Source organism: Podarcis muralis, chromosome 5 (assembly GCF_964188315.1).
Source record: "Podarcis muralis chromosome 5, rPodMur119.hap1.1, whole genome shotgun sequence".
Taxonomy (NCBI): Eukaryota; Metazoa; Chordata; class Lepidosauria; order Squamata; family Lacertidae; genus Podarcis; species Podarcis muralis.
In genome coordinates, this window is record NC_135659.1 from 54631408 (window position 1) to 54658076 (window position 26669).

Below are 26669 nucleotides of genomic sequence, written 5' to 3' on the forward strand. Positions count from 1 at the left end.
TAAGAGGCATGCAGACATTCTTTGAGAAGATTAGACACATGCCTATTATGAAGCAAAAGTGGTCCGTTTCCTGGAACTGTGTTAGAAGCCCAATCTTGTTTGCAATCTTCTGGTTTCACTGTACTTCTGCTGGCAACTCTCCTCATCCCTCGATTATCAGAATCAGATCTCTTCACTAACTTCCCTGTCTGAGATGGCACAATAGCAAGTTCACGGAATGCTGCTTAACAGCAAATAAAACGGCTGGTCCAAGCAAGCTGGGATTCTCTATCCTGGCTGGCACATGTCCTTCCCAGCCCAGATGGCAGGGACTAAACCCGGATACTTGTTTCACACAAAGCTTGTACTTTCGTATTAACCTGTGTTCCCTCCTCTCTTGCTTTGCTAGCGGGGAAACATTTCTGATGCAGGATTAGGACTTCACAGGCCACATAGTACAAAACTTATCTAGGGCATCCACTATACTCATTTCTCCACATACATCCTCAGAAACCCCTGGGCAACCGTTTATGGATTAAAAGTGGCTTTTCCAACTCAGCTGAGCCTCACAATGTTAGACAGCCTAGGCCCCTGTCGGTTACAAATCCTCCAAGCTACTGGTTTTTCCAGTTTTACTTCATGTACACATAAACCGCCACTCAGCCTCTGAAACCAGCGGCCTGTAAAAGGCAAAATCAACATTTTAAGTTTCATTTATTGCGTGTTCACCACCTGTTCTCCTTATCAGGTTGATTCTTCACTTCACTTTCTCCTAGCACTAATTTCCAGCATTTTCTTTCTATACGTGTTTCCTCTCTAAACCACTTCTTCATTTCACTGAAGAGATTGAAGGTATGCCATTTCATCTCTGTAGCAACAACTTTGAAAACGTGTGCAAAACGTGTGCGAGCACAGTGGTGTGTGTGTGTGTGTGTGTGTGTGTGTGTGTGTGTGTATAAAATGCATGCACTACCTTGAGATATTAGCAAACTGGATTTTACAAAGGTCAGAACCACCCTTTTCTTGTCTCTACCAGAAGAAATTAGCAAGGGGTCTGTGGTGAATAGGTGCACAAGATGCTGGTCACAGATGCCAACTTGAAGAAAATATTGGGGGGGGGGTTGCCTCTCCTGACTTCTACCCTCTCTCCACACCACCTTCCTTCACCATGAGGACGCAAGCCTGTAAAAGATGGTGGTGTCCAGCTAGGAGGGAGGTGGCTATCCAAGGGTGCCAACTTGTGGGAAATAGGGAGGGTTCAGCTCTCCCTAAATATTCTATTGGAGGACCAAAGGGACCAGGGCCTCACAGAGTTGGCACCTATGTGCTGGGCTGTGTACACTGCACCACCCCACCCCCCACCACCGCCACCCAAACAGCATGCGTTGCTCCTATCCCAATATTCACTCCCAATCTCCACAGGTTTAGAACCAGTGTCTGTTGAATATAGCTGGATTCTCCCTTCAGGCATTCACTCTAAAGAAAGGTTAGGAGAAGATGCAGCTATGCACACACTTTGGGCCCTGATGCATTCAGATAACATCTGAATAGGGCTTAAGGAAAAATGACCAATTTTTGCTGGAATACACAGGGCAGAAACTGAAAGGAACTGAAAAGAAAAATCTAAATATGGAGACAAATGGTTCTAAATTTAACTCCATAGTGGTAGGATTACTACAATGTGTTTCAGGGTGGATAATTTTTTTTAAAGTGAGAAATGGAAGTTACAGCTCTGTGTTGTACAACAAGGGGGCTAGGTGGGACAGGTGGATATATCACAGAATGTATAAGGATCTACTGGTGAAGCAACAATTACCGCAGACCAAGCCAACCATTGTTGCACTTGAGCACAACATTTAAGAAACAGGCGAACTTGCACACGTTTGCCAGTTGCTAAGTTGGTCATCTGTATTGTTCATTCATTGCTACGGGGCTTCAGCTCAAACAATAAAACATTATCCTGGAAAGGACAGTGCCTCATTAATGAGGTAATAATTGCACATATATAAAACAAAGAAGAGTGCTAATTAGGCTGTTCATGCTATTGTCCATGACACGCCACAACAGAGTGAATTCAGCAAGATCCATTCTCCGTTTTGCTATGGCTCCATACCTTTTCATTCCTAAGCTCTGAGCGTGGATGCAAATGATAGGCAGATACATTACATAGAGAGCACTTTAAACTGGTGTCTCATGCAGAATGTCCAGTGTTGGCACATCAGTTATTTGTAACACTTTGCCTTACAGGCTGCTACACACCTCTATGTCTTGCAATAACGTGGTACACAATGGGGACCGCACGTGATGCTCACCCACAAGGAGCAGCACTCATGTGCCTGGATTTAAAAGCAGCCACTACATGGCTGCTCTTCATTACAAAGTCAAAGACTTGCAAATTATAAAACATTGCATGTATAGCAACGGTGATTGGCAGCCTTTTCAGTTCAGCTTCTTTATGCCAAAACACCTGATCCAAAGACTAGCTGCAGCAGCACTTAAGTGTTAGGAAGGATGTGCCAGCAATACAAAATCATAAAGCATGAAAGTTACATCAGCACTACAGTACTACTGATTGACATCTATGCAGAAAAATGATGTAAATTAGGGAATACCTGTATTATTTAAAATAAATTACCAGGGGATTTTCAGTCCCCTGAGGCTCATACCTATTTAGAGTTTGGAAGCTGCAGTGTAGCTTGTCTAAAGAGATTCCTAAAACTTGAGAACGGCAAGCCAAATCCAGTTGTACAGGATGCTTTGGCAGCCAAAAGCAGCACACACGGTAAAATTGAGTATAGCTCCCAGGACCTCCTGCTTCTTTTATAAACGAGAATAAGGATTTCCACAGAATGGAATGATTTTAATTGAGGTATATGGACCTGAGTCATCTCAAAAAGCAGAAGAGGGTGGTGCAGTGTAAATATACAGCGATATACATAGTTCCAAAAGGGAAGTAGCTGGGATTATGGCTTGAAAAATGGCACATTACCTGGAAAATAAATTGCTATCATTTATCTTCTGCAGGTTCCAATTGAGCAGCAAATTATGTGAAGGAAGTAAAATGTCAGTTTGTGTAGGAGGAACGTTTACACAGGGCAGAGGGGCTTCTGGAAGAGAGCTGAGAAGGAGGAAGCAGGTGGGACAAGCAGCCAATCAAAAATGATGACCAGAAAAAAACACAACTCCAACTGAAAGACAAGCCTGGCTATTAGTGGAAAGGGGTGAACAGGTAAGGGAGCTGATGAAGCATTGCAGGGGCAGAATGAGACTAATAAGCCTGTTGTTTGATGACAATTTTCTACCTTGCTTTCCTCACTCTGATATATTCCTAGAACCTTGGGCCACTCAATGAAGATGCACGTTGGAAATTTCAGGACAGCAAAATAAAATACTTATTTGCACAGCAGATAATTAGAGTATGGTGATGGTGATGGCTGCAATCAGCTTTAAAGGGGTGATTTGATAAATTCATGGAGGATAAGGCTATCCATGGCAAACAGCCATGAAAGCTGTATGCTACTTCCATGTCTCTGAATACCCATCACCGAGCAATATGAGTGCAGAGATTGCTCTAGTGCTCGTCTTGCTTGTAAACTTTCCAACAGACACCATCACTGAGATAACAGGATGTTGGAGTAGATGGACCTTCAGCCTGATCCAGCAGGGCTCTTCCTAGGTTCTTAGCTCTACAGAAACTGACCTCATGATCAAGAATCTGAAGTAGCACTATGTAACAGATCCCCTTCTTTGTTATGTGGGTACTCAACAGCCCAGTAGGGAGCCAGTTATGCCGTCTTGATTTATGCGATAGTTGCCACCACCTATTTCAGTCTACAGCCTGTCCTGCCACCCCAAACAAGGAGGGATCTGGGGGGTGCCCCATTAACTATTAGATCCTGGGATCCCGGACCGATGCACCTTGTGCCTCCAGCCAATCCCCTGCTCCTGGTGTCTCCCAGAGGATAGATTAATGTACTAGTCTATAAGAACTCTGATCCTAAATTCCTTGTAGCATTAATTCCAAGCAGTCTGGATGCATGGGGATGACTAGAATCCTGAGGTTGGCAAATGCACACACTTCAGTGGTCAAGTTATGAAACTCTATTAAGAATAGAAGAAAGAGGGGAGTAGGCAAATGTTCAACAGAATACTATAAACAAAATGAGAGCCTGGTGGCTCAAACCCCTAACTGATCTAACCAGTCAGCACTGTATTTCTAGTTGCTTATGAGTAAGCTGCAAGAATGGTCAGCTTCCCAGTGCATAGCAAAATGCTGTGTGGCCCTGATGCAGAAAGGTCACAGGCCCCGAGGTGGGGAAGCAAGAACAAAGGGAATGATCCTAGAGTACCTTTTAATGGGATTCCTGCCCAATGACCAATCAGACCTCAAGTCACATTTTACAGGTAAATGCGAGATACTTTGTCAGAGGAAGCTGAGAGGCTGAGGAGTCAGAGTAAGGTGGCAGGCTGAGGAGTCGTTTAGAGTTTAAATTAAGACCCAGATTTTCCCAACTTTCTGTCAGACAGTTTTAATATTTTTCTTGTGAGATAGCCAGTTGGGTGGGGAGGCTGCAAGGGCTTTGCTCACAGAAACAGAGAAGCAGGAGACCAGTGCTCCTCTGTCACAATACCGTTGTACCTCGGTTTAAGAACAGTCCGGTTTAAGAACAATTTGGTTTACAAACGCCGCAAAACCGGAAACAGTGTCTTGGTTTGAGACCTTTACCTCAGTCTAAGAACAGAATCCGAATGGTGGAAGGGCACCGGCAGCAGGAGGCCTCATTAGGGAAAGTGCGCCTCGGTTTAAGAATGGTTTTGGTTTAAGAATGGACTTCCAGAACGGATTAAGTTCATAAACTGAGGTACCACTGTACTTACATATTCAAGAGTTTACTCATACAGCATATGGTGAGGCTAACGGGGGTGGAGTGGGAAATGCAGGTGTTTATCTGAATATCAAATAAATCTAGTAAAGCAAGGACAGTTAGGCATCCTCAGCTAAGTCCAGGCTTCCGGTAAGAGAAAACACACAGCCATCAGTGTACGGGTGATAACTGTAGCACATAACCAATTACAGTTGCCTTACTAGACCAAGGTTATCAAAGAGTGAGGAGAAGCTGAAAACTCATTGATGCACAAGATGCACGGTGAAAAGGGCGATATTAAGACTTATAAATGCAGCATCAAATATTTCTCAATATAATTGTCCTATACATCAGCAGGAGCTTTTACCAGTGTTTCCAATACAGAACACTTTTTGTCTCACCTCAATATTTACGATCTACAAAAGCAAGCAAAAACAACCGTTTTTGTTTCTTTAAAAGAGTCCTCTTAATTCAGAGATATAGGAATTAGTCTAAGGTTTTATCTAGCCTTAGGCCAGGGAGGGGAACCTGTGGCCCTTTAAATGTTGTTCGACTACAGCTCCCGTCGTCCTTGACCACTGGTTTTGCTGCGTGGGGTTGATGGAGTCCAATGAGATCTGAAGAGCCACAAGGGCTCCATCCCTGGTTTACAGAGGCAGCTTCAGACAAGAGTATTTCTCATCCTAACCTGGAAATGTCAGGGTTTGAATCTAGGGTCTGTTGCAAGTTCTACCTCTGAGCTACAGGGACATATGTTTTACCCCATTTCTTGCTGCCTATAGCAAAGACATAAAAAGAGTACTTTGCAATACAAAAAGGAATTGGTTGAGGGGTTTGGGGTTTTTTGTTCCATCATAAACATCTGCCTAAGCATTAGCTGGCAGGCCTGAATCAAATGGGGTGGTGAAAAGGAGCATATGCCCCGCGTGGCAGGTTAGCAAGGAGGAAAAACTGCTGAGTGGCTATAGAAAGTCCTTCCTCCTTGCCCACCCCAAGAAGAGGAAGGTGAGAAGCTGAAGCAGATGGGACGCAAAGGGGAGAAAGAGGTGCCTGGTGCCAGTGGCAGACTTTGGGTTTTCAAATTTCAGCAGTGCCCTGTGCCATGCTGAAATTCAGCACATGTGTGCGCACACACACACACACAGCCTCTTGCCTTCCATTCGAAGTCATTGTTTCAACACTCAGTGCAGGTGAACCAGTCATGCTCGGCTAAATCCACCTCTGCTGCCACTCAAGTCCTGCTAGGGAAGCTGAACCTGAACTTGGCCAGCAGACCAGGACAAACTCAGAATCAGAGCTTCCCAGCTTGTGTGTGTGTGTTGAGGTTCCACCATACAAAAACAGGGAAGGGGGGGAGGAGGAAAAAGAGCCTCAAGCAAACCAGCTCCTCCATCCATTGATCACTGCCTATCGGGGTCTTTGCTCACCCCCAATCCCTGCATGCCATTTCCCATGACAGAGCAACCCACCATTTCTCAGTGTTGCAAAGAGTTGGAGGAGGGCAAGATGCTGCCTTCAAGACTGTCTGGCTGAGGCTGGGGAAGCACCTGCCTGCCAAGTTGAGGTGTAGGGGGCCCCAGGCAGGCTTCCTTCTTGCTGGGGTGGGCAGCAGTACAGACTTTTGCCCCCTTTGGCAAAATTTGTAGATCCAACACTGCTAGCTAGAAGTACCGAGCAGCAGCAGCAACTGATCCTAATTACTTTAGGCAAAAAACAGGTATGAGTCTCCTGGAGCCAATAGTCAGGATCTATATCAGCATAAATTAAATAAAAATACAGCTATTCTGTTCTGCAGCTATTACTGATCCCACTGAGCAAATGAAAAGAGATGAAGGAGTTTCAGCATGCTCCGTGCTCTCAAAGATGACACTGGGAGAATTGGTCATTTCTAGAAAATGATTTTCTGGTGGGTGGGGTCTGAAAGAGCAACACTTTGATATATGAAAATGCACTTCATATGTACCCCAGGGGTGGGACATGGAATTACAGTGGTACCTCAGGTTACATACGCTTCAGGTTACATATGCTTCAGGTTACAGACTCCGCTAACCCAGAAATATTACCTTGGGTTAAGAAATTTGCTTCAGGATAAGAACAGAAATTGTGCTCCAGCGGCGCAGCAGCAGCGGGAAGCCCCATTAGCTAAAGTGGTGCTTCAGGTTGAGAACAGTTTCAGGCTAGGACTGGACCTCCGGAACGAATTAAGTACTTAACCTGAGGTACCACTGTATACATGATGACTGGAATGAAATACTAACTCATTTTTTAAATATTATTTCACAACTTACCCAAGTCCCTAACCATGGTCAGGCTTTGTCTGTTCAAGGGCCTTTCCCTTGATGCTGGGCTTTCATATTGAAAGAGGACAAACACTAAGGATGGAACCCTAATCCCATTTACATGGGAGTAAGTCCTATTGAATTCAATAGGACTTACTTCTAAATAGATACACTGTAAGCCTTTAGCAGGCCTTTCACTTTTAGGAGATATAACAACAACAACAAAACCCACATGCGGTATTCTACCAAATTGCTCATTAAGAAGAAAAACTGCTTCCAGGCTCCTGAGCAATAAATCCAAAAGCTTTGGGGATATTTGACAAGCTCTTGGTACTTATGCTTATTAATATTAAAATGGGAATTTCTTTAAAATGCTAATTGAATGAATGCCCCAATCCTATGCACGTTTACTCAAAAGTAAGCCCCACTGAGCTCAGTGGGACTTAGTCCAAAGAAAGTGTGTGCAGCATTACAGCTGACATAACTTTATTTTGAATTTCTTAGACTACCTATAATTAGCTACATACTATTTTGTACCTCCTCCTCTGTCAAATGGTTGGCTACAGCCTGCCCAAAATGCCTAGGGCCAAAGCAGACCAGACGAGATGCAGAAATAGAATCCCAGTTTTATTAAACTTCAGCAAATAGCAGCTGCATGGGAGCCCAATTATAATGTCTCAATAAGATGAATGGGCTGAAGGCTTTCCCATCCTTGCTTAACACACACACAAAATAGAGGGTGGTAGTCAACTAACTTTCACACACAGTTGAGTTCGGTCCATTATATTCAATGAGTCTTTTAGCAGGGAATTTTCCTAATGTTGTCTGACCCCACCCCCATCAGTCACTCCCAAGGCTCTGGACTCTGGTCCTGGATAAGTTGAGAACTAACATTTAAAGCCTGAAGCCACATTTAATTTCAATCATCACATATCACTCCATGTTCTACCAACCAGGGATGCATAATAACTGGCTTTTCAGGAGTTGCTCTTTCGAAACCTAGGCAGCAAACCTGATGCCAATCTCCAGTTTGTCCGAAATGCATCACTTCTAAGGCAGAACTAATTTTGCTGATATTCTGAAAACCTTCATCGACACTCTACCCTTGAATACATTTATTATTCCTTCCTTCTCTCTCCCCCAGAACACTGCACATTAAAACCAGAAACACTGCTCCAGTGAGGGCTGCAGGAGATTATACATTTAAATAAAACATGCACAGAATTAATAATAAAAGTTAAAAATAGAGAAATTAGTCAGCTTGAGTTTGGCGCTTTTTGAACCTGGCACTTTCTGTTGCTATGCAGGGCAACAGAAAAGGGTGCTGGATTCAGAGAGCGCCCAATTCAAGCAGAGGCTGGGAAGCAAGAATCAGGAGCACCCATAAGAGAGCACTTTTGAGTCTCCTTTTTCAAGCTGGCACCTCAACTTTACTTGTGCAGCACCTCAAATCATATGATGCCAGGTGATTAACTGGCTGACGTGTTTTTCCCCTAAATGGCCTGGTGGGCATAATTAGGCCCATGAGCCAGAGATCTCCCACTGCTGCTGCAAACTCTTCAGCACCACGATTCCATTCTATGAGAAGGGAGGCAGAAAGCACCACCCACACGCCAGCCTCTGAATTCATGAGTGGCAACTAACTGTCACAAGCCCCCACCTTGCTTGCTCCATCTTTACTCTGGACACCCAGAGGTGTTTTAGCTCACCCCGGGGTGATTTTCCCCCTCAGTCACAAGAGCTGCCTGAAACTGGATTCCAGAAAGGGTTGTGTTATATACAAGTCTAGACAAGTTTGTGTTTGTGAGGTCTCTTTTCATGGCTGTGCTACATATGCAATGTACTAGTGCGATAAACTGCGTCAAGGTATGATACATTAAAATGGTAGCAGTGGGCCTCCTGGAAAGATGAGCAAATGAACAAAGTGAAATAAGCCCCACTGCATCTCGGGGAGGAGGGATGTTTTGTTGTGTTGCCTTTGGCCGAGTGGGTCATTCAGCTTACTCTTCGTGTAATTGGTTGAGCAAGACTAACTTAAATCCTTTCACAAAGTCTACTCTTGAGTATGACTAGAGCCAACCTTCAGTTAAAAGGCAGTTGATTAATCAACTAAACATTATTTAATTGGCTGACAGGCCTAAAGAAGTGTTATTGCCAGGTTCATCTCTAACCGTTTGGCCGTGAGAATAATCCTCCTGCTGGAGCAAGTTCCACCAACACCTATGAGATTGACTTCCAGCAGGGATGGGCCACGCGGCATTTTTGAATGCATAATCAGCATTCATTCCCTGAGATTCATGCTTGTGAAGAGATGGGGAAGTGCAAAGAACACCTCGGCTTGCCTCCTATAAATATATCATTCAGCCATTTCACATAGTTGAAGTCACGTGCTTCTCACTCTACCAAAATCTGAAGGAGAAAGAATTGGGGAGAACATTCATCCTCCTCACCTCCAATAAGCACTTAAGAACAGAGGCCTATGCCTCCCTTGGACCCCGAGGGAACTGTTGGAGGGTAGGTTTGCTGCTCCTGGTGTTATTTGGGGGAATCAGCCACCTATGGGGTGCTCACTTTGCTAATAGGTGGCTCAATAATGGTAACTTCAAATTGCCTGCTTTAGTTTCTTCTCAAGTTCCTTTTCAAGAGTTCCAAAGTAATCAATTTTGTTTGTATTGTTTAAGTCTTGGGAGCTGCAGGCACAAACAATTATGCACAGCACTGCACCCCCAATAGAACACCATTGTTGCTACATTTTGGCACAGACAAAGGCTACAATAAAAACATCAAAATGGTATTTCTTGGTCACTTTGAAGAAGGGATTAGAATGAAGAAGAGCCCTACCCACGGCTACGATAGCCGAAATGGAATTCCTAAGTCCAGAGACCATATGCCACAGAATACGAGTTGCTGAGGGACAATAAGTTGTGAGGGCTCTTGCCTTCAAGTCTTGCTGGTTGGTTTCCAGAAGGCATTTGTTTGGTCCCTCAGGGAAAACAGGATGATGGCATTAGATAAATGTTTGGTTTGATCCATAAGGCCACCTTTGTTCTTAACAGAGAAAGAACTGTCAAGGGTGGAGCTCAGACATATAGTTACACCCACAGCATACATGCAGTACAAGAAGCCATACAAAAATGGAATGAAAGTGCATTCTGGCTGTTGTACCAGCTTTTTGCAGGTGCAATTTTGGGTGTAACAAGATACAAAAAACAAACAAAAAACCCCCAGAGATAAACCAGTAACAAAATTGCAAGAGAGAAATTGTACTTTTACAGTTAAATTCAGAAAGCCTTGACATTCCCAGATCTTTAAAAAGCACACACAACACACAAATGCAAGTATATGGCAAGCGTGGTGAACTACCTCACCCATTTCAGCCAATGGAATGTAACAATGGTCTGCACAATGACCAGAGATTAAAAAGTATTAATACCCATGCACCTGGCAGCTATTTACGTGCAATTTTCCTCTGCTTTGTTTCATTGCCTTTGATTTTTGTTTCCATTGTCTATACTGTTCATATCAGTTTTCATTAAGGAAAAACAGGCATGCACAGGAGAAATTAAAGTCACTCTTTGTTGACATACTAGAAAGTTACTGCGATCTGACTCGCAGGCAACCTGCCATGTTACATAGGGGGGGGGGGGAGCAAACACAGTCAGTTTCCCAAGGTAGATTTCAGTCAGCGGTCAATGGGGGTGGGTGCAGGAAAGGGAGTATACTACAGTGCCAGAAGGTTGGACAGCACTGATCCTCCAGACAAACACTCTTCTTCAGGTTTGTGAGATGTGTCTTTATCGTTACTCTTTAGTTAAAGAGAAATGAAGGTGGTGGTGGTGCTAGAAGTCCCTAAGGGACAGTTTAGAACTAGTTAGAACAGATCTGGTTTGATAGCTACTAAAATAATAATCCTGTGGTATCTTAAAGACTAAAACTGATCAAAGTGTAAGCCTATGGCACGCCAAGTGTGTTCATCCCATAAATGTACCTTTTTTTGCTACAACAGAGGCTACCCTCTGGAATGGGTCACTAAGAGGCACCAACAACAAAAAGAGCACCATGTCCAGCATATAGGAAACATGGAGGATAATGATCCAACAATGAAAATCACTACCCACTACAGTACTGCCCTGGCTTCAGTCTGTTCCAGGAAAACTAGAGATTTCCTCCACCTTCCCTGGTGGTGGCTTGAAGTTAGCCTTTCCAGCCCCCATTTAAACATTCCCACCAACGGCCTGCCAGCCCTCCAAGTAGGTTTTGCTCACAGCAAGCTGTTGTTAGCATACTGGCTAGGTAGTGTACTGGCCCCCACAAGACCCCCTAGGCGAAAAGCAGCCAAGTGCACTTCTGAGGTGTGCCTGCCTTGCTCCAACCCTTCCTGGGGCTACAGCATTCATTGATGCCGAAGAAACAATGCTCTTCTAGCGTGCCTTTTGCTCCACAAGCATCGCAGACTACTTTGGCGTCGAGTTTTATTCTAGTCAACACAATTTGATTTGGCTGAAGCCAAGTCTTTTTCCTAAGGCGTTTCAAATTTAGACACACACCCCCTCCTCTGCTCCAGGACATGAAAGCCCCCTGCTCTTCCCCGCCGGTACCTCTTTGCAGGCGTGCAGCTCCTCTCCCGGAGTAGCGGCGCCTGCCCAAAGCAGCAACAGCAGAGAAAGCAGCAGAAGCGGCAGGCGCCTCCGCCCGAGCTCGGCACCAGGGAGGCACCGCCAGCACCCAGCTGTATCCGGCCGAGGAGGATGGACACCGCCAGCGGCCCCAGCCATCGTGGCGCAGAAGCGGCACCGAGCAGCTTCCCCGCGCGTCTGGATGAGGCGGCCACCGACTCACAGGTGCAGCGGCGGCGGCGGTGGCAAGAGCAGCAGCAACAGCAAGCAGCGCTCTCAGGCGGAGATGGGATGCGGGAGCCCCGCCCCCTGCCCGCCTCGCGCCGCCCACACCTCGCTGCCTAGCAACCGCAGCTGCCTCCGCCGCGCCGGCCTCCGGCTCCCGCGCACCTGAGGCGGCTTGAAAGATGCGCCCGGGGGACAGAGGCCGTTTGCTGCTGGCGCGCGCGTCTTTCGAAGGGCGCGCTCGCCTCTTGGCGCGCTCGCCGCCGGCGCGTGACAGGCCGCGCGACCATAACAAAACAAAAGCCCGCCTAATTTTGAACAATAGGAAACGGCGTAGCCGGAGGGAAAGAGGTTCAAGGGTTAGGGTGCAAGCCTAACGTCGTTGGCCCCCTGGGAGTCAGCCGCGCTGGATTCAGCAGGAGTTGCTTCTGAGTAGACGAGGGTTAGGCTCGCTCTGGGAACGACTAGGCCGCACCACCTGCTCAAACCACTCCAGGGGGCGAACAGCTTGAATTTGGGCGGGGGGCGATTAAGCCCCACCCCACATAATCGATCACATGGCATACACACTATTTGAATGACGACGCACATCAACTCTGCGGGGACCGTTCCCAGTGCCGGATTTGCGTATAAGCCAAATAAGATATAGTTTAGGGCCCCACTCTCTTGGGAGGGGGGAAATATTTAAAGGGGGGATAACTGGATGTACATTTCCAAAATATAGGATGAAAAACATTAAATAAGACCTACATACAGCAAGTGTTTCGCGTTGTGTAGGCTTCAATGATGCAAGCAATGGGCCTCCAATCATTTTAAGCTAGAGCTTAATAATTATTTCACTATTCATATACAGTACTTCTTAAATGTGTTTCAGTTCAACAATTGCTTTGATTAAATACATATTTTATGTGCAAATGGCTTTAGATACCTATTAGGTCCATAAATTACCATATAGCATATATTCAACACCAAAAAACAGCAACAATTTGTTGTTGACAAAGGACAGCTGGACATATAAAGGGCCCCATTACCTTCAGTAGCTTTGGGCCTCATCAAACCTAAATCTGGCCCTGTTCAGCCCCCTCAAATATCTCATTGGATAGGCCGAAGGAACCTCGGGGCCGCCCCGTGGGAACTATTTGCTGTGAATCACTCGCAAAACACTTCCGCTCTTTAGGCTTAAAAGGACCTGGAATATTATGTTTGTTGTGACAGCTCAGATTTTTCCTCTTCTTCTGTTTTAACGGGCCTCCCAACCACATTTACAGAACGACTATGCCCACTGATGTGGTTGGTGTAAATGGGGTGCTTTCGGTGTGGGAAGCTTAGAACTGGGTACCGATCTATTTGCAGCGCAGATGTTTCATGATCTTTTCCTGGTTGGTGGTTTATTCGAGAGCACCACAGAACAGCAACAAACCACCGAAAGCCAGTTTCAAACAGCAGCGAAACTGAACATTGAAAGACGGGGAGGGGGATTTTGTTTTAAAAATCAGTTTTTCTCTGGAAAGCAGCAAGGAAGAAGCCTGACCACTCTGCATTGGAAAAGTATTTCATTTTTATTTATTTTTAATAAATCATTTTTATTGGGTTTTACAAATACAAAGTACAAATAAACACAAATTAGGGGGGGAAACGTATCTATATTGGAAGAGTATTTCCCATGCAGCTGCTATTTGCCACCAGCGAGGAGGTCCTGTCTCTTGGGTCTCACCAAAAGCCCGTCTTTTCTAACTCGCCATGCTATTGCACGGCCGCGTGCATCTGTTGCACGAGCGTGCTGCTCGGAATGGCGCGTGTCTTTGCACCAGGCCCTCCCTGATGTCTCTTCCTTTCTTTTCCCGGGAGGTAGGCGGCCGGGATGTTGTTTTAAATGTTCCTTCCCGCTTTTAGCATACCCACGCGGCTGTTATAAACCGGTTTTCCTCGCAAACGTTATTAACAGGGAACCCACATGCAAGTCTTTAAATAGGAAAACTACATGTGCAATTAAGAGCGAGATTAACTATTCAGTGCACTTGAACTACCAGCTATATAAAATCCTAAAAAAACCCAAACCTATTTTTGTAAATAAAATAATAATCCGCCAACGTCTTTTATTTCTGGGGATCGCGGCGTCAAGTCTGGAGCATCTTCTCTCCTCCCCGCCCCCGCCTCTCCAGATCTCTGTGTTGACTAGTCAGCTAATTACACGTCGCTCTCTCAGAAGACCAATAGCCTTGCGCCCTCCCATTTGCACCGTCCTCCTTTCCTGCTGCTGTTTATCCCTCCGGGAAAATTCTGACGTTTCCTTCCCTGTGCCGCTTTTTGTGCTACTATTCCCAGCCATTAGAGGGCGCCTTAGAGAATGTGCTGCGGGCTCTAAAAGCCCGGGAAGACGGTCGCTTAGCAACCGCCGCCGGTTCCTAAACAAACCTGACACGCGGCGAGAGGGAACCCGCGATCTGCTTTTGCTGCCGCCACTGGATCGCCCATCCTCTGGAGCATGCCAACCACCAGGGACCCCTTTCCATTCCCACACTATGAAAATGAAGAGACCTGCACGGGCAGCAACAGATGTACCCAGGTAAGAGGGCCACCTATTAAGAATGCCCTCACCCATTTAAAAACATTTTAAAATGCACCCCTTTACATTTATATTAACAAAGCGCCTAAAGTCATCCTCATGCCACTGAACCTCTTTGGCATTATTGCAACTCTTGCTTCAACCTGACCTCATTGCTCTACTGTCAGGTGGTAAACGTTATTTGATTGTATTTTTTTTATCCTGCTTTTCAGACAAATATTGCCACCTAAAGAAGCTCAGGTCAATTGTTTGTTTCATTTTTCAGTAGATTTTATAAGTCTCAAAACAGTTTGACAATAAAACTATTTAAAAGCAGAGGAAAAAACACTAGCAGAGAAGTCTGAACCTGGCAACTAACAGATTTTATTGCTTTGTTTTTTTGTAAATTGCTTTGAGGTTTTTTACGATCAAGCAGTGTACTAATTTTATGTAACAAACAAATAAATAAAAACTGACGAAAATGGTAACAGGCATCTCTCCCTAGCAACAGCATTCCATAGACAAGAACACAATGGAAAAGGCCTTTTGTTGTGTTTGATTTTTTTTAAAAGAGACACAAGACTCAGGCTTACAAACCAAAAAAAAAAAAGGGGGGGGAGATACACAATAGTTTCAAACCAGGCATTTATACGCACATTTGGGCCAGGCCATTCTTCACTTGTGGTGTTTTTCACAGAAATGCAAAGGAAGGATGCAAAAAGAGCCCATTTATGCTGAAGTTTAACCAAACTATTAACCTGGATTAAAGGGGTTTTGAATGGGAGGAATGTTATAGTCCTGCTTAACTTTCACTGGGTAGAGGAAACGTCTTATAAAAAATAAAGATTGATTAAAAGGAAACAGAGGGAAAGACAAAGCAAGAGGGTTAGATATCTTCAGAACACTTGGGAAAGGGGGAGGAAGGGTTATCCAAAACGACAGTAATAGAAGCTGAGCTAGTACATATACTGCAGATCAGGAAAGACGTCACAAAATCCAAAATAAGGCCAGAGTGATTAGCAAATGAGAACAAAAACAAAAAAGACAATTTTTTGCAAAACAAATGCAAGCAGACAATGCAAAAGTAAGGCATTGAGGAGCTAATCACGAAAACCATTAGGACTAACAATAATAAAATGCTTTCAATACACCAGAATCTGGAAAGCAACTAGAGAAGACCCCCGGGTTTACAGATTTAACTGGCCCTTGGACCTCTCCTCAAGCCACTCCCCTCTCATGGGTCACCCCCTTACTTGGCTCCCTGAGCATTTTCCCCTGATTGCAGTTTGTCCTGGAACTCTGATAATGCCACTTCCTTGCTTGCATGTGCAAACCAGCCTATCGTAGAAAGGTAAAATGTGCACGTTGCTTTGCCTACTTTTGTCTCTGCCTCCAGCCACCATTGGCATATGGCCCTCAGAAGGTTGCAGAGAAGGGAATGTGTCCCTTGGGCTAAGAAAGAAGCTTTCCTACTCCTGCCAAGGAATATTTGTCCTGGTTTACTGGCCGCACTTAAAGCATCTTAAAAAGTAGAGACATCACCTTGCCAACAAAGGTCCGTATAGTAAAAGCTATGGTTTTCCCAGTAGTGATGTATGGAAGTGAGAGCTGGACCACAAAGAAGGCTGATTGCCGAAGAATTGATGCTTTTGAATTATGGTGCTGGAGGAGACTCTTGAGAGTCCCATGGACTGCAAGAAGATCAAACCTATCCATTCTTAAGGAAATCAGCCCTGAGTGCTCACTGGAAGGACAAATCGTGAAGCTGAGGCTTCGTGAATACTTTGGCCACCTCATGAGAAGAGAAGACTCCCTGGAAAAGACCCTGATGTTGGGAAAGATGGAGGGCACAAGGAGAAGGGGACGACAGAGGACAAGATGGTTGGACAGTGTTCTCGAAGCTACCAGCATGAGTTTGACCAAACTGCGGGAGGCAGTGGAAGACAGGAGTGCCTGGCGTGCTCTGGTCCATGGGGTCACAAAGAGTCAGACACGACTAAACGACTAAACAACAACAACAACAACACTGGCCACACTAAGCCAATCTTTGTCTTTGCACAAAAATGCAGGCTCCCAGAGAGGAGCCTGCAGCCACTTTCTTCTTCCACACTCTTTATTTGCTGCAAAATAAAAAAGGGGGCTGGGAGAAGTGACCCAATGACGCAGGCAGCACTTTCCTTCTTCTCCACTGTCACTCACCAGGAAATCTATTTTCATGTGGTCATAAATCTACCTCTCTGCACCCTCAGATTAGGATGCACATTACTGGTAGTCCTGGGAACATCTAAAAGAACCCCTCTGACCCACCTATTCCACAAATCTACCTTAACCTCAGTTGCGTTTGACCAGCTAGCTCCAGGTGTGAATCAGCAGTGACTTGTATGTTCCTGGTCAGATTGACTGGAGGGCACATCAACATAAGGAAGCAGCTGACTTTTGAGTGCCAGGTGGCACTTTGGAAGACAGAAGGCAATACTGGAAGATGTTGTCACAATGCACTACCCTCAGTTAAGAATGCACATTATCAATACATTCCTTTTCCGGGAAGATAAAGGACTCCATCCATTCCCTTCCAACAACTTGGGTGAGGGAGCACAGAGAAGCTCCCTACCCCACACATTATGCTCTTTCCAATAATGGAAGAAAGTGTAAGTACATTGCAAGGACAATTGTGGGAACAGAGAGAATACCAAATTTTACCAAAGGACAGTTCTAAAATCTCAAAGTGCCCCAATATATTTTGGGACTGCTGAAGCCACTAATTTTACACAAGTGCACTTTATGAAAAAGTACTTTTAAGAGTAACTTGGAGACTCTAGACGATAAGACTACTAGTCTCTACAAATAAATGTGGCCTCAGCAATATATAATTGCCCCTCACTTAAAACACTTCTCGCCTTTCTCTTTAAACCAGAGACTGCTTCCTGGTGGCCTGCACACAGCAGCAAATCCACAGCACGTGGTCCATCTGCTGCAACCTGTTGCCATGTCAAGGCTGTCTTGCCAGGCTTCGCTCACTCCTTTTGGGGAAGAACAGTAGCTCAGTGGTAGAGATTCTACTGTGATTGATTGACGGAATTTCTATACCACTTAATATATTAAAAATATTTCTACCGCTTAGTATATTAAAATATATCTAAGTGGTGTACAAAGGATGGCTGGCTAGCATCCATTGCCACAGCTGTGTCCCCTTCAGCTGCATTCTCCACCCCCAGTTCCAGGTACAGTAGGTTTGTCGAGTTTCCCAGGGTGAGAATGGAAAAAGCCCCCCCCCCCCCGTTGTTCCTTCACCCTCTTGCTCTGTCCTACTCCTCCAGCCGCTTTGCATGCAGAGGGTCCCAGGTTTAATTTCCAGACAGAGACACAGACCTCTGCCTAAAACACTGAAGACCCTCTGCCAGTCCATGTAGGCAATGCTAAGCTAAATGGACGGAGGGTCTAATTTAATATAATGTAGCTTCCTGTGTTCCCGTCTCAGAGTATAGAAGAGAAACGATGTGAGGTGAAAGAACTCATGATGCTGCCTCTTCTGCCAATGTGCTGTCCTCTACTCTGAAAATATGAGAACCAGCAGGTTGGGAGTGTGTGTGTGTTCATTGATAGGAGGAAGGTCATTTTAGCTACAGGTCAGAAAACAACTCATTTTTAACCTCACGTAAATCATCCCATGGACCCTAATCTAGCACAGGCAGTACTGTCAGGCATATCAATTTTAGCTTTATAGATTTATATAGCTTTATAGATTTATATAGCTTTATAGATTTATATAGCTTTATAGATTTTATTTAGCTTTATAGATTTTATTTTATACACTCACAGCCATGTTCACTCTTGCATGAAGCTTTATGAATGAGCATGGGTTACTGTTCACCCAGAAAAAATACTGATAAGAGTGCTAAAATGCACCGTTACCCAAAATTTGCTGATGGCTGAAGATTAGCAAATGTGGCATCAGTTCCCCAGAACATAGACACAGCTTCCATACCAAGAACTTGTGGAAAACAGAAATGTCTAAAACAACGTAGGGCCTGGGTCCAAAAAGCCGTGGGAGAAAGGGGTAAAAGCAGGACCCAATATACAACCTCTTCTACAGCAGCTTCTATATGCACTTAACAAGAGCTCCAGATGCACATCCCGACTACTTTAGTTGCTCACTGGGTAACTATGAGAGAGAAAGGGGCATAAGCGGAAGTATGACTTTAGAATTTGAACAATTATACTACTCAATGAGGCACAATGCCTCATTTTGGTTTCAGATTGGTCATTCTGAAATAGCACTGCACAGGGTTGGCCCACCTAACTTGGCTGGCAGGGTCCATCTCCTCAGGCTGAACAAGTTTGCAATCACTCCTTTAAGTCTCTTACACTTTTTATTGATCCAGAAAACTCCCTACTGTGTGCCTACTCATCTTGCACAGCAACGAGACCCCTGGAATCGACTACATGGAACACCTACGCTAGCAAGCATCAGAAGAGAAATCTGGTATACAGAACCTGAGGTAAAAATATTCACCTGATGCTACCATCCTTTGCTTGTGTTGCAAGGCTCTTTTTGCTTTGCCCTCAATCGAAATAGGTTGGCTTTCATGCACTGTCAGCTTTGCTTTTAAATGGGCTACACTTTGACCCCTCAACACCTATAGTTGCACTGTGTACTTAAAGCAGACTTATAAAAACATCAATACTGATTTCCCCATCCCTTCTTAAACCCATGGCTAGGTTTCCAAAGACAGTCTCGATTTTAACCTCAGTGCTCTGTACAATCACCACAAAGACCTGCTTAAAGACAAGAGCAAGGTAGTTCTCCATAAGGAGACCCTATTTGATGACCATGGGTAAGTGGAATTCATTGTTCTTGTAGAATTAAGCAAACAGCATGACTCTCCACAGAACTTGCACGAGCCAAAGGTGCAACGTGTAGCTATGAGGCAGGTTGTTTCCGTACTTTACTGAAAACATTTCTTCATCTATGTGCAGATGAGACACACCATTCTCCTGCCACAGTATACAACACAAAAACAGTGCAGGAAGTGCTTCTGCTTTGGCTTGTATTGCATGGGTATCCCATATCTTATCCATCTGCACTTGCAATAATAGGCAAGTGCAGACAATGCTGAAGCAAGCAGCTTTGCACTGCACACTGGAAACCCAAGCCAGTGAATATTACCTTGGCAAAATATGGGTCTCTACTTACTTAGCACTCTATATTGTCTTGGGGTGCTTCTCAGTGAGAGCACATCTAAAGATCTTAAATCACTTTAATGCTTACAGATATATAAAAAAAATCATACTCCAATGCAAAAAATATGGAAGTGATGGCCTCTGCCCAGAATTTATTACTTTCTTGCATGTTAATGCATGTTCTCACTCTTGTTTTTGAGACAATTGAAGGGTTTAGAGCCTGTGAAGGAACGCACAGCACTTTCGATTCAGCAGCCTACTTCCAAGGGTATATCTGTGAGACATTGGGTCAACCCAGTAAGAGAGTCAATCCACAACATTGAAGGAGCTATTGGTAAGCACAAGTTGCAGACATTCATTTTACCTCTCCTAAAGAGAGGAGTAAGAACATAAATCCAGTGACCAGCTCGTGTTCAGCAAATCTAACTCCTACCTAGATACCCTACTCTCCCAGGTCCTTTTAATTATTTTGAATATCAAGCTTCTTTTATTTACATTATCTAATCATTATTCTTCAACCTATCCCTGTGTTAAAAACTAATGCATTCAGAGTAGATATACTTTTAAAATCAGGGCGATGAAAGCTCCTCTACGTTTATATTCTGCTTGAGAAACCACTGAAATGAATGGTGTGGATCACACTTTAAACTAGACTGGAGAAAAGTCTTCAAAAACATTGTTGGCCACTAATTGATAAGAAATTTAGAGCTAAGCAGAACACGTGTAGGTTTTGTGCATTCATTTAGATCTCCATTTTTTTCTGTTATGCTGCTTAACATCATCTGGAAACTTTTGAATTGATGGTTTTCAATTTACCACAAGAAATTAAGAGCCTCCTCTTAAATTGATGTGTGGTAGTATTTAGAGCTCTGATTGGAAAATTTCTCAGTGTATGGAATACTCAGAAAAAGTTGACTGTGACTTTTGTCTTTTCAGAGTCTCATCACACTGCAGCCACTAACAGTGGATACTCACGCAAAGAGAATGGTGGGATCTTCTACCACTAAGAGTTTTGCATGGCCATGATGCTGCTTCTGTCCTTCCAGCCTGTGTTTACGTGTACCTGAGTTAAGTCTTCAATGTTTGCTTTCATTTTAGGATCCTTGATTAAACCACCCAGCTTCACTGAATTCTAGTAGCAGCACATCTATACTGTTCCCCAGTACTGTACTTGAGAGGAACAAACTGCTTCTTGCCTATGAGCAAAGTCCAAGTTATCAGGCCTAGTAAATCCAGAGATTTTGGTTAGGAATTGAATCAGTTAATCTGAAATGAAGTCCTAAAAGGATAGCATTCAGAAACTATTACTTTAGGCAGGCAGTGCACTCTCACAATGAAAGATGCAAAGGTTAAACTGCTGTAAAAGCCGTTTCTCTACTAATTCAGGCGGCTAGCTAGTTTCACTATGTTTAAAAAGGACACTGCACATATGGACAGGAATGCCCATCTTTATTACTAGTGAGTCTTGATTACTACTGAGTCTTGGCTACGCAAACAAGTCCAAGAGCTGAACCCTTACAGAATTAAAGCCAATAGTACAGTGGTACCTCGGGTTACGAACTTAATTCGTCCCGGAGGTCCATTCTTAACCCAAAACAGTTCTTAACCTGAGGTGCGGTTTCACTAATGGGGCCTCCTACTGCCGCCCTGCGACTTCCGCTCACATCCTGGGGCAAAGTTCACAACCAGGAGCATGTACTTCCAGGTTAGTGGAGCTCATTACCTGAAGTGTTCATAAGGAGGATGGTACATAACCAGAAGTTCCACTGTATGTTTAACATTCAAGAAAAAATACACTCAAATGAGAACAGGCCAATTATTTCTCAATTTAGCCTAGCAAGCAGTCTCCCTAAGTATGTCTTCCTCCTCTCGACTCCAAAAGCACATGAAAATACTGACAGGTAGAAGGAATTGTAGATTCCCTTTGTCATTTTGAGAGCTTAAATTTTGAGTCTTAGGGGAGGCCTGCTTTCTGTAATTTTAACCACCAGAGGCCATTTTAATTGTTACTGTATTATCAGCCTCCACATGGTGGCAATAACTTGAGAAGCAGCCCTATGACACGGGCACAGCTTGGGAAACATTGCACGACTCCACAGAAGGAACCACGCAACATGCAAGCATCATGAACTCTTTGAACAGAGCCTGCAAGTGTCCGTTGACAGCACAAGGAAGAGGCTTATGGCACCTTAAGGACTTAAAGAGCTTTCTTGGACTACAACCCATCTCACCATCAGTCCATTAGATGGAATGAAGTCTGGGCGGGGGGGGGGGGGGAGCATGCCAGAATTAATTGTTCCAAGTTGTTTTCGCACCGCGAATTTCATTAGCATTTATTGGGAAGGCCTTTTCAGGAAAGCCAGCAGCCTTGTGCGAGGGACGGGGATGGAGAGCGGGAGGCGTTGTCGCAGCAAAGGAAGACTCCTTTGTTCCTGCCTCAGGCGGAGCTGCTGCGGTTGAGCCGGATCAGAATCGCTCCGATACACATTGGCCAGGAGGAGGGGGAAGGGAACCCCCCCCCCCGCAGCCTCCAGCCTCGTCTATCTGATCAGTTCATCACCTCCGGCTTAAAACGGCCGCCCGCTCGCTTCACCTGCTTCACTGCACAGCGCCCGAGGGCTTCGCAGGGAGAAGGGTTCTTCTCATCTCAGGCCTGGGAAGGCGGCAACATCCCGGCCCGATCAAATAAGATCAACGTGTAAATGAGGGAAAGAGGTGCCGTAGCGCAGGGGCTCCACACGCGCGCCACTCAACCCACGCACACGCCTCACGCAGCGCACGTACCTCCTAGCATCCCCACACATACCTTCCGCGCCCCACCACAGCCACACACCACTCGCTCTGCCCCTGGCTACTCTCTGAAGAAGCTCCTCACGCCCCGCCTCCGGCTTTTATACCCCTGCCCCGTTGCATGATGGGAACCGCGCAGATCGCGTTCTCGCGGTCCCTGCTGAGTGCCCCGCCTCTTTCGAGTCACCCTCAACTATCAAGAGAGGGGCGGGGTTTGTGGATTCGCAGACCCTGTTCGCTTATGTTTCCCTGTGGAAGTATCCCCAACCCTGGAGATTCCGGGGTGGAAGTGGGGAAGTTTCCTGAAGGAAATCGGGGTGACATTCAGAATTGTGGCGTAATCTGTGGCTGGGCAGCGGCTTGTGTTCCCTCCCAGCCCTCCAAAAAAGCCGTAAAACTTGGAAGCGCTCGGGCTGCTTACAGAATGATTCCCCCATCGCTTCGCCAGCTGCTGTTACCACCGAGAGCAAAATAACTGACCTTTGTGGGAATAAAGTTATGGTAGACAAGCTAGCCACCTGCAGATTCGCTGCCCTGCATTTTTGCTGGAGACTCGGGGGCAAACTTTAGAAATCTTTTTCTTCTTCGTCCATTGCCATGCTACCGAGAGGAAAGCCATGGTCCGGGTTATCCTTGCATCCAAAACCAGCTTGTGATTCGTCTCCCATACAACGCTTGGCTTTGGGCCATGGTTTGTCTGGAGCAAGAAAGCCCTGTTTTATTTCCAAGCACACACTCTCTCTCTCTTGTTCACTTAGCCATTGTTTGCCTTAGCTGCAAGAACTGGGCTTGCTTTCACTATTACAAGAGATACAAACATAATCAGAACAAAAGTCCCATTATGTTATATAAAATTGGTTTCCTAGTAAATTCTAATAATAAATGTACTTGGGCTTGTGGCTGAAGTCTCTGTAATAACAGTAAAATATATTAGAAGCTACGGCTGTTTTCATATCCATTCCTGCAGAATAACACTTTCCAATTATCCACAACGGGAAATGGAAAAAGACCCACTGCATAAAGAGCTGAGGGGCTATAAGTGAACACTTAAATGGTATGCAGTGCAATATTTCATTTGCTATAACTAGAGTTACAATTCTAACTATACTCACTCTACTAAATTTAGAAGCCCTGGTTTAGTATTATGAGATATTCCAAAACTCTGAAAAGGTTTTCCATATCCTCCTGAAATCTGCCTCCAGGAACACTAAAACCCTCCAGAACAAATTTTGAGGGCACACAAAGGGCTGTCAAAGGGGCAAAGAAAGGTAGAGACCATTTTGATCGTGCATGGACATCTTTAGGTATAACTCATAGAATTGGGCAGTGCAGTGCTAGCTTTTCAATGGAAGGGCAGATGGAATAACACCAAAATAAAGAACATACAGACGGCCTCCAATGGTGAACCGAGGATGGTTTATTTGCCCAATATATTTCTAGCTTGTTGACTCTCTCAGAGGCAGCTTTTACTCTTGTAAAAGCAAACAAACCAGAATATCAAAAATATGTGCTATCACCATCAGGAATGCACATTTGAGGTCTCTTCTCAATATTCTTGCATTATTTTAGTAAAAAAAAAAGAGTTTAAAAATAATTTTAAGGTAGTACACATTAATTGCCTAACACCCTTTACATACTCACCTTCTCCTGCTAACAATTAGTTTCAGCTTAGGACCTGCCCTTTCAATGTATGCTTATGTGTGAAGTTGACATTCCACTCCATGCAAGAAATCAGGAGTATAAAGTCAAGCAATAAAAGCTTTTCAAGAGTAATAGAATGGCTCACACAATGATCTTGGTCCACTCTCCCAGCCTGAACTACATTACAGGGTTCTTGTGGAGAACATGCTTGTCATACTGAGCTCACAGAGGAAGGCTAGAATAAAGATTTGATAAAAGAGATACATAGTGATCATACTGATTTTACAAACCACACTATGCAACATGAATGACATGATAGCTTAAGCCACAATACAACTGTTAGTCTTTAAGGTGTTAAAGGCTATTTAACTAGATGGAATTCAATATGTTGAGCTACAAAAACCAAGATTTTTTTTTTTTAAAGTACAGACATATTTAGGGATGCTCTCACTGCTGTATCAATTCATGCTCCCTTGAAGTGAACATGTCTTGAATTTCTTGAAAAAAAAATTCATGAGTAAAGATTCCAATAAGCTTTCCTGATATATTGGTTGAAAACTGAACAGAAAATACAGGTGCAGCTGAACACTAGAGCACTGTGAAGAAAACAGAAAAACACCATCTATTCCCATTTTTATATAATGTTCTATTTACTTTTTCAGCAGTTCACTAAACACATGCCTACAGTATAATTGTGCACATAACCTTTTCACACAGTGGCAAAGGCTGCCAATTTCCCTTTACCAAGAGATTTGGGGAAGCTTTAACCCTCCAGATGTTGTTGAACTACAACTCTAATTATCCCTAGCCATTGCCCATGTTTGCTGGGTTTGATGGGAGTTGCAGTTCAGCCTGGTGTGCCAACACCTAGGGGTGGAGGGGGTCTTCACCCCCCTCAATATTTGCTGGGAACTTCCCTTGATGTTGGGAAGTTGGAGGAAGCCAACTGCAACACTGTTCAATGGCTAGCTCCTCCTGAGTGCAAGGGAGGAAGTCATGCCGCTCTGGGCTCCCCCTCAGCCTCCTCCCAACAATGTGATGTCACACACATACATTGTGCATCTGACATCACACACGCATGACACATCAGGCACAAGTTCATTAACATCTGGAGGACAAAATTATTCCAACACCTGTCTTACAGATTCTGCACCTCTTGAAACAGGCTTACTGGATAGGTGGCTCTTCAATTTATATTTCCCTTTCTTGCATTTTTATGCAAGGAAAATTAGAATCAAAGCAGTATGCTAGGAAAACTATTTTTCCTGTAACTTTAACTGCTTGGAAACTCACACAATATTGACAACTCAACAGCATTTTCTGTTAGCAGATCAAAATGATTTTGTACATAGCATGGCTTTGTTCATAAAGTATCACACTTTTTTACTAGGGTTAAATTTTGCAAGAGTACCAAAACGTTACATTTTCTTAAGTGCACCAAACAGATCTATTTCAGTTATGCTTTCATCCTTATAAAAATACTTGCAAAACCACAACCCATGGCATCATGACTCCTTTGGCATGGTTTCTCTCAAGTTGGACACACAAAATATATTGGGAAATGTAAATTCTAATGTAATATTAAACTACTTTTTTTTAAATGTCATGAATTATTATATAGCACCATTAGTATAAAAATACTGTGTTTTCTAAAAGCCTGACAAGCTGAATGCTGTGTTCAATTCCTACACTTCATGTCCTCTCAGAAGGAAAGAATAGGAGTAAAGGAAGACAGGATATTTCAGATTTGTCCCTGGCACATTTATGGAACACTCCCAGCAACAGCAGTCTTTGCTTCTTGGTTAAGATTTTTGGTTGGTGTTGTGATTTACACATCCCCAGAACATGTACGTATTAACTAAACTTGTTATTATGGGTTCTCAATCTCTTGTAAAGTTACTTACATTCCTTGGGGAAAACAGAACTAGAAAGCAAATTATCATCTTTACAAGGATTTAAGGCCCAAATCTTTCCCCCAGTCACTAGATAAATATAGGTATTTGGTTTACATAGCAGAAATCAGAATACTGATTAGCAGGCAAAGAAAAAACTTGCCTTATTTGCAGCACTGCATCCTAAACTGCAGCAGAAATGTTTGGATAATAGTACTGTTTTATCACTTAGTAGATATAACTGATACGCGGGTGGCACTGTGGTCTAAACCACTGAGCCTCTTGGGCTTGCCCATCAGAAGGTCAGCTGTTAGAATTCCCGCAACGGGGTGAGCTCCTGTTGCTCAGTCCCAGCTCCTGCCAACCTAGCAGTTTGAAAGCACACCATAAGTGCAAGTAGATAAATAGGTACTGCTCTGGCGGGAAGGTAAACGGTGTTTCCGTGCGCTGCTCTGGTTTCGGTGTTCTGTTTTGCCAGAAGCGGCTTAGTCATGCTGGCCACATGACCTGGAAAAACTGTTTGTGGACAAACACCGGCTCCCTCAGCCTGTAAAGCGAGATGAGCACCACAAGCCCAGAGTCGTCTGCGACTGGACTTAACTGTCAGGGGTCCGTTACCTTTTTTAGATACAATTTTATTTGTTCTGTATTGCATT

The 26669-nt window shown here is 44.3% G+C and overlaps 2 protein-coding genes and 1 non-coding gene across 6 annotated transcripts in view; 1 reads left to right on the top strand and 2 right to left on the bottom strand.

The window, feature by feature from the left end:
- ELAPOR1 (endosome-lysosome associated apoptosis and autophagy regulator 1) overlaps positions 1-12663 on the bottom strand; it is a 51075-nt gene extending 38412 nt beyond the window's left edge. The window contains exon 1 of one of the 2 annotated variants that reach the window (XM_028733907.2): positions 11722-12663. In XM_028733907.2, the coding sequence (XP_028589740.2) occupies positions 11722-11898 (177 nt within the window). In that variant the 5' untranslated portion in view covers positions 11899-12663. The remainder of the gene's footprint in view (positions 1-11721) is intronic. The other variant, XM_028733908.2, reaches the window with a different exon arrangement.
- On the top strand, positions 709-20820 carry CFAP276 (cilia and flagella associated protein 276). Of its 3 annotated transcripts, XM_077928846.1 has the most exons (7): positions 709-831; positions 3004-3208; positions 14290-14530; positions 18892-19008; positions 19229-19344; positions 19891-20024; positions 20627-20820. In XM_077928846.1, the coding sequence occupies exons 3-7, from the start codon at positions 14450-14452 to the stop codon at positions 20695-20697; spliced, it is 519 nt and encodes a 172-aa protein (XP_077784972.1). In that variant the 5' UTR covers positions 709-831; positions 3004-3208; positions 14290-14449; the 3' UTR covers positions 20698-20820. The 3 variants fall into 3 exon arrangements, with proteins under 3 accessions (XP_077784972.1, XP_028589744.2, XP_028589743.2); XM_028733911.2 differs by lacking the exon at positions 19229-19344 and having other exon boundaries at positions 19901-20024; XM_028733910.2 differs by lacking the exons at positions 709-831; positions 3004-3208 and having other exon boundaries at positions 14244-14530.
- A 1331-nt stretch (positions 20821-22151) lies between these two features.
- Positions 22152-22557, bottom strand: LOC114599989 (small Cajal body-specific RNA 2). Its single transcript, XR_003707406.2, has one exon.
- Between the last annotated feature and the right edge of the window lie 4112 nt (positions 22558-26669).

What these genes read in the sequence shown, in the direction of transcription:
- CFAP276 (XM_077928846.1), top strand. Translation starts at nt 14,450, where the DNA reads ATGCCAACCACCAGGGACCCCTTTCCATTCCCACACTATGAAAATGAA. An exon ending in GCAGCAACAGATGTACCCAG is followed by an intron (nt 14,531 to 18,891) that starts GTAAGAGGGCCA and finishes TTATTGATCCAG; the next exon opens with AAAACTCCCTACTGTGTGCC. An exon ending in TCTGGTATACAGAACCTGAG is followed by an intron (nt 19,009 to 19,228) that starts GTAAAAATATTC and finishes ACCCATGGCTAG; the next exon opens with GTTTCCAAAGACAGTCTCGA.